The sequence below is a fragment of the Camelina sativa genome, chromosome 7 (genome assembly GCF_000633955.1).
Source record: "Camelina sativa cultivar DH55 chromosome 7, Cs, whole genome shotgun sequence".
Classification (NCBI taxonomy): domain Eukaryota; kingdom Viridiplantae; phylum Streptophyta; class Magnoliopsida; order Brassicales; family Brassicaceae; genus Camelina; species Camelina sativa.
Genome location: NC_025691.1, coordinates 21,512,565 through 21,519,345, shown reverse-complemented (window position 1 = coordinate 21,519,345; position 6,781 = coordinate 21,512,565). Strand labels below are relative to the sequence as shown.

The window sequence follows — 6,781 nt, the reverse complement described above, 5'->3', positions numbered from 1 at the left end:
AAAAACGTGGAATGTGATGAGAAAATATTACATCAACTTCCATTAATAGGTCACCTCGTGGTATGTGATTGGACGTTAACATACCTAAAAAATATAAAAAAGTGGTTGAAAAGAGAGTAGTCAAGTGTGGTCTGTATTATTATTGCCAATCTCATGACCACTCTTCAACTTCATAGAAACAACTTGTTCTTTTCCGTTTCCTTCACATGTGACATAAGTTAGGCTTCATTAACTCTTTTTTCAAACATTTGGTTTCATTAATTTTTTTTCAGGTTGGTAACGAGCTAGGTGCAGGTAGACCGTACAAGGCAAGGCTAGCAGCGAACGTGGCTCTAGCTTGTGCATTTGTGATAGGAGCATTGAATGTGGTTTGGACCGTGGTACTAAAAGAGCGTTGGGCTGGGCTATTCACGGGCTATGAGCCACTCAAGGTGTTGGTTGCTTCTGTGATGCCAATTGTGGGGCTATGCGAGCTAGGAAACTGCCCGCAAACCACAGGTTGCGGGATTCTAAGAGGGACAGGTCGTCCTGCGGTTGGAGCACACGTGAATCTCGGGTCGTTTTATTTTGTGGGGACACCTGTGGCTGTTGGACTAGCATTTTGGTTGAAAATTGGGTTTAGTGGATTGTGGTTTGGGTTGCTTTCGGCTCAAGCGGCTTGCGCCGTTTCGATATTGTATGCGGTTTTGTCGAGGACGGATTGGGAAGGGGAAGCGGTGAGAGCGATGAGTCTGACGAGTTTGGAGATGGGGAAAGTTGGGAATGATGAAGAGTCGTCGTTGTTGTTGTTGGATGACCGTAATGGGAATGATGAGAAGTTGGGTAGTGTTTTGTAATTCATTTGGAGATTAACTGTGGGGTCAAAATTCAGAACTTGTTCTGTGGGGGTGGTATTTTGGTTTTTTTCATTAGTGATGATGAGTGGTTGACTCGTTTGATTTTAATGTTTTGTTTCTGTCCGTTTCGGTTGTCTTTAGTGAGTTTTCTAATTGAAATCTTGGAAGCTAAATCATTATTAGAAGTTGAAAGTAAGATTAATAGCTTGTTAAACATACAAAAAAACAAATATCGGATAAGGCTTTTTTGCTAGAAATGGTGAAAAAAATGAATATAGTAAAAGCTTACAAGAAACTTTTTTGGCCATATTAAGCGAAACACCATTAAACGCATGCCTATGGCCCCTATATACACTCCTTTATTCCCTCTTTTCGTGTGATTGTTTTCTATAACCAGTAATTTAAATATATTTTATTGAACTTTTTGTCTTTGAAAATTGCATTTGTGTGTAAATAGTGTTTTATCGTTAGGCCAGAAAACGATGATGAGGAATGGGTACAAATACATTTATTGTACTTTTCTAAATTGCAATGATACAAAACCCTACACATGCACAGGTGTTTTGTTTCCCTAAAAACTTTGGGACATGCCATTGCTAAAAGTATCCCATACAAAGGACTCTTTTCTTTTGTCGGGCACTTCAAGTCTTGAACTATGGAATTAGAAGAATCGTGTCACACCAATCCGATTCATACCTTATCATCCTGTTTACATATCCAATTGTTGTGTAGTAAACCAAGTGACAAAGAAAAGTCGAAAATTGAAGAATTGGAATGATTCTTATTTTGATGCTATCAGACTCCCACAAAAATAAGTGAGAAAATATTGGGAATGCAAAATGTTTTTTGGTTTTTCTTGATAAAAAAATGCAAAATGTTGAAGAAAGGAATGGGAGTAAATGAGAGGAGTAACAAGAGTGGGGACTTCATTAAAAGCAATGTCTCAAAGGGTCACGCTTGATGGCATGTAGGACTTGATGATGACGAGACATCTGAGATTTTGTTACTCCGTATTTTAAATGTACCTTTCGATAGAGTTTATATTTTTGCACATTCTTGTGCTTATCAAGTTATCAGTATATGCCAAAGAAATTAAAACCAAACAGTAAGAAGATTCAAAAATTAATGAGAAAGGATCAAAGAATGTGAAAGCCTTTGAAAAGAAAGAGAGGGATCATGTGAATCCAACACATCTTAATTTACTCTCACTCTCCTAGTCCTATATATCTTATCTTAATTCATGATTCACCTCTTCACCACATTTTTCTTCCTTTCAAAAACACTTTCTATAAATCCGACAGCTTGAACTATAAAACTAAAGACCTTCAAATTTTGTTCGGAATGAAATCGTTATCTTTATTCGCGATTCTTCTTCTCCATCTCTGTGTTAGTAGTAATAGTTTCCAACGGGATCTCTTCAACTGTGAGTATTATTTTTGGCTATTTATTACATGATTCATGTTTAGAGACTGTGAACTTATTACTGTATATTATCTTGGTTGGTTCTTTTATTTGTTGTAGATGTGGCGAGTGGATCAGGCATACCTGATTGTTCGAACGCATGTGGTCCATGTAAACCATGCAAGCTCGTTGTGATCATTTCCAAGTGCTCAGCCTCCGAGGCTTGCCCTCTCGTCTACAAGTGCTTGTGCAAAGGCAAATACTATCACGTGCCTTCCCTCACCTAAAGCCTTCCTCACCTCACGTGACCACTTTTTCCCCTTTTACGTTTTCAGTGATCTCTCTTGTTTCCAAAGTTTATTGACTGTCACCTTAAGTGTGTGGTTTGATTTGTAATACCAAAATTGAATAAACGGCCAGGGAAATATTATATTATTGGTTTGCAAACCCAATACAAAAAAACAAAAAAAAGAGCTTAGTTGATGAACAAACTAATATACTATTCCTAAGAGAAGAGTCAGGTCTGAGTTTAAAGCTCCGTCTCGATTTCGTTGAAGTTCCAGTCTCTGACAAGGTCTCTTCTCACTGCACGGCTTCGTACTAAGCGTGGTGAGGCTCCTTCACCAGCTTGGAAATTGGGTTGTGGGGTTACCTTCGAGGATGATGCAGGGAAAGTGTTTGATCTAGCAGCTTGAACGAGTGAGTTCCTTGTGAGGCAGCTGGCAATCAGAGAGCATCTACCTTCGTTGTCTGAGCTAGAAACAGAGTAGCTTCTAAATGAGTGTGATGGGCTCTCTACACTATGGCACACGAGGCACGCAAAACTCATTTTTTTTATCTGCCTCGGTAAGTATCTCCTATACGGGGTTTGAATCACAAACACAATTGCTCTTTAGAATTCCTGCGTTTAGACATAATCCAAAGGTTTCAGAAACATACGAATGGAACATAAGATAAAATTCTGCTGCGAGTGGTCTCACATTTCTGTGGAACAAGTTTCTTTAAAAAGGACCCTTCATTGTGAAATAAAAAGAACAAGAACTAAAGCTAACCATTCACCAAAGTCAATTCCTTTAACTAAATCTGACCCCGTTTCAAACAGCACTCTTGGCTGATACTGCATCATATAAGACCATGACAATATCTTATTGAGGATGATGTTTCTACTAGCATCTACATTAATAGATAAAGAAAACAAGACGAAAGCTCATTACTTTCTCCCCGACGAAGAATGTACCTGAACACTAGCTACTAAGAGGTGGCAGCTCCCAAGCCATCAATGAGAAGTGTACATGTGTTCAACATCTATAGACAAAGGCTTTATAGACTAAAGACTCCATTTTTCGGCAGCAAAAGGAGGCCAATGAGAATTGAACTTCTTCGTCAAGCGAATACACTATGATACACCACAAAAAAAACCCCATCTCTAGCTTAGCCTTAGATCAAGCTCTATGCCTATCTTAATCATCTCAGCTTCCGAACTACAAATTCAAACCTAGATACACCAAATTCAGCTAAAATGCAAAAAACTGGTGAATAAATTTGTGCGAAACACGGAAAGATCCGATAAGTATTCAATTCCAATTGCGCGCTAGAGAGAGATATAGAGAAAGAGTTGAGATCTGGAGAAGCAAAACTTACCTCTTGGGTGATTCTCGAATTGATTATGGTATCCGGAGAAGTGACGATGATTACTTTAATTTCGAATTCGAGGTATTCTCCACCGTCATCATCACGAGGATCCAGAAACCAAAGCCTCGATTTGGGGGGGGTTTATAGCTATGTTTACTGCCCGTGTCCGACACGCGCCGCCACATCAAGCAAGATTTCCCGCGTGTGACGATGACTCGGACATTTTACGCCTTTTTTTTTTTTGTGTTTTAACCGGTTAGAGAGAGAAGCTTGGTTTAGTCTAAACCATTCAGTTCTTCTTCGGTTATTTTACAATTCCAACCAATTCAAACCGGTTCATAGTCTTTTAAAAACAACAACAATCTTGCATCATCAGCAAATTCATTTGCTTCTTTTAATCAGCCTTTCCACAACAAGAGTAAGAAAGAAAAAAAAAAAAAACCTATCAAATCCGGGAATTTACAGAAATTGTAAAGTCTTGAATAAGAATTGATATTAGAGGAAACACTAGAAGACTTTATCCACACCGGTTTTTCATGAATCACATTACGACGACAATAATACATTTGCTTAGTAGAAGCTCTTTGTTCCTCTTTACCCCTTTGTAAGCAGAAGACCGTTCAGCTGTGGATCACAGGATAGACACGAGAAGAGAGTTTTATTAGATTTTATACAGGTACCGCTCACTCGGATTTGGCTGTTGAAATTGCGTACCTTTAGGAACTCGTTCCAGCGTTTGTCCCTCAAGTTAGATCTTCTAATTCATCAACAATAGCAGTGTAGCAAAACAAGTATTGATCCTTCGATAATGAGTAAGCATTAAACAAGTCAGAACACTCATGTGGTGAGATAATATGCTAGCTAAAACTTGTGATGCCCAAAAGATTTACCATGGTTTGAACCATCCCTATGCGTTGACTACGGAATGTTGCCACAGTTTTAGCAAGATCCAACGCAGACATATCGCCAGCAAGGATTCTCTGGATTGTGTTATGTATCGCACAGTATGTTCCAGTTCTTCCTATACCTGCGCTGATAAATTTAAAAAAACAATTCTCTCAGGAAACATTGAACACCACTTGCATACAGGCACACTCATCGACATGGCATCGTACCTGCAGTGCACAATGATTGGGCCAACACTAGGCGGTACTTGATATAGTCTTTTTAGAATTTCACGGACAGCCACAGTATCCTTGGGAACTCCATGATCCGGCCACTCTGGATACTGAATATGCAGAACGGACATGGGCTGATCCTCCGTCTGAAACACAATATCATAATGTGAAACATGCTAAAGCCTTGAAGGGAGAACTTGATCCAAGAGAAATAAACAGAAGCAAAATGATACAAGATTCTTACCTCCTTGTATTTAACCTCAAGGTTCCGTAACATCAGTGAAGTGTCGGTAGTCTTTATCCACTTTGTCATAACAGATATGTTGCCAAATTCTCTAGGTCCATCTCCGGCTTGAAAATAGTCACCGCATTTAACAGTCTGCGACAAGAAGACAGATAAGTTCGCATGAAAAGACAAACTAGATAAGTTTGTTTTTTAATCAACATCAGCGAGACAGTTATCTATCGTCATCACTGTAAATGGAACATCCAAAACTTGCTAACTAATAATGAACTAATGTTTGATTGAACAAGAAGAATCTACGGTTGAGTAGACCATCAAAACCAAATGCTCACAACAAATATACCAATATTCTTCCCGTCTGCTTGGATGTTATCGTCTAAAAAATATATAGTAATAGATGCCTTGATGATCAGATCATATGTCACTGAATATCCTAACTTAATTCCAAGCGTGAATCTAATCCATTACAAAGTGAGGGTTGGTGACACTCTAGCATTAAAGATAGGTACATAGATTTACCTCAAAGGGAATGTAACACCGACGAAAAGATCAAGGAGAAGATAACATGATCATCCTTACAAACTAACTTAATTTAAGAATGAATTCATCGACCATCAAACAAATAAGATAGTGGCATTCCAGTTTCGTCAAGCAACACAACACCAAATAAAAAAAGACTCATACACACAACCTTTAAGTTAATAAAAGCAGAGGTACCTTATAATTGTCAACCAATCGAGTGAGCATAACAATAATTGGGCAATGATGCTGAATTACCATCTCCCAGAAGTCTTCCATCGTGTGTGGTAGAGGACCTTGCGTAGCTATGAACTGAGAAATACTCTCAGAATCCGAAGTCTACCATCATAACATAACCCGTTGTAGAAATAACCAGTAAAAAAAAAAATCAATAACCAGAAAGCTACAAAATAGAACACACACACACACACAAGTAAATAGACTAATAAGAAGTGTTACCTTGATTAAGCTAGCATTCACATATCCTTCCGCAGACGATCTATCGTCTTTACATGGATTCAGAACAATCCTGTTATTGTCAACTAAATCCAAAAAAAATGCCAATCCGATTAGAACTGTACACACTACCTAGTTAGCATATCCGCAAATAAAAGGAAAAAAGGAACATTTTTACATGGAACAACATCTCTGTATCTGTTCTTCTCAATATTGACATTGTTCATAGCTAGTGTACAGCTTAGCAGCATCTCCGTTGGCCTCAACCTATTAGCCTGCGTTGCGTTCGAGTAGAGAGTCTATTAATACATACGTAACTGTAAAAGAAGAGACTAGAGAGAGGATGGATCTGTAACCTGTAGATTGGCAAATTCATGAGCGATCGAGTCGGGATTCTGGATTTTTTCCCGGAAAACGCCGAGAGCTTGACGGCAGTAGTTGAGCTGATCGGGAGATAGAGAGAGTATCGAAGGAGGAGAATCAGCGGATGAGAAATCGAAACGATTCGAGCCGGTGGAAAGAGTCTTCCCTGTCGCCATGACTGATCGACGTTGGGATCTAGTAGCGCGACGGCA

The 6,781-nt window shown here is 38.9% G+C and overlaps 3 protein-coding genes across 5 annotated transcripts in view; 1 reads left to right on the top strand and 2 right to left on the bottom strand.

Annotated features, from left to right (window-relative positions):
* LOC104701850 (protein DETOXIFICATION 54-like) overlaps positions 1–1,009 on the top strand; it is an 11,342-nt gene extending 10,333 nt beyond the window's left edge. For both annotated transcript variants that reach the window (XM_019227752.1, XM_019227753.1), the window contains one exon: positions 273–1,009. In XM_019227752.1, coding sequence (XP_019083297.1) covers positions 273–836 — 564 coding nt within the window. In that variant the 3' untranslated portion in view covers positions 837–1,009. The remainder of the gene's footprint in view (positions 1–272) is intronic.
* Positions 2,603–4,067, bottom strand: LOC104701847. The gene is made up of 4 exons (XM_019227751.1): positions 3,879–4,067; positions 3,475–3,633; positions 3,290–3,354; positions 2,603–3,138 (listed from the first exon to the last, which is right to left on the bottom strand). Exon 4 carries the CDS (start codon positions 3,064–3,066, stop codon positions 2,767–2,769), a length of 300 nt encoding a protein of 99 aa, XP_019083296.1. The 5' UTR covers positions 3,067–3,138; positions 3,290–3,354; positions 3,475–3,633; positions 3,879–4,067; the 3' UTR covers positions 2,603–2,766.
* Positions 4,209–6,781, bottom strand: part of LOC104701846 (protein-tyrosine-phosphatase PTP1-like) — a 4,897-nt gene continuing 2,324 nt past the window's right edge. The window contains exons 2-10 of one of the 2 annotated variants that reach the window (XM_010417595.2): positions 6,563–6,764; positions 6,385–6,481; positions 6,210–6,292; positions 5,949–6,089; positions 5,232–5,366; positions 4,985–5,133; positions 4,760–4,901; positions 4,584–4,669; positions 4,209–4,493 (exon numbers count right to left, since the gene is read on the bottom strand). In XM_010417595.2, the coding sequence (XP_010415897.1) occupies positions 4,613–4,669; positions 4,760–4,901; positions 4,985–5,133; positions 5,232–5,366; positions 5,949–6,089; positions 6,210–6,292; positions 6,385–6,481; positions 6,563–6,745 (987 nt within the window). In that variant the 5' untranslated portion in view covers positions 6,746–6,764 and the 3' untranslated portion in view covers positions 4,209–4,493; positions 4,584–4,612. The remainder of the gene's footprint in view (positions 4,494–4,583; positions 4,670–4,759; positions 4,902–4,984; positions 5,134–5,231; positions 5,367–5,948; positions 6,090–6,209; positions 6,293–6,384; positions 6,482–6,562; positions 6,765–6,781) is intronic. The other variant, XM_010417596.2, reaches the window with a different exon arrangement.

Excerpts from the sequence above, each read along its gene's own strand:
- LOC104701847 (XM_019227751.1), bottom strand. The coding sequence starts at position 3,066 with ATGAGTTTTGCGTGCCTCGTGTGCCATAGTGTAGAGAGCCCATCACAC.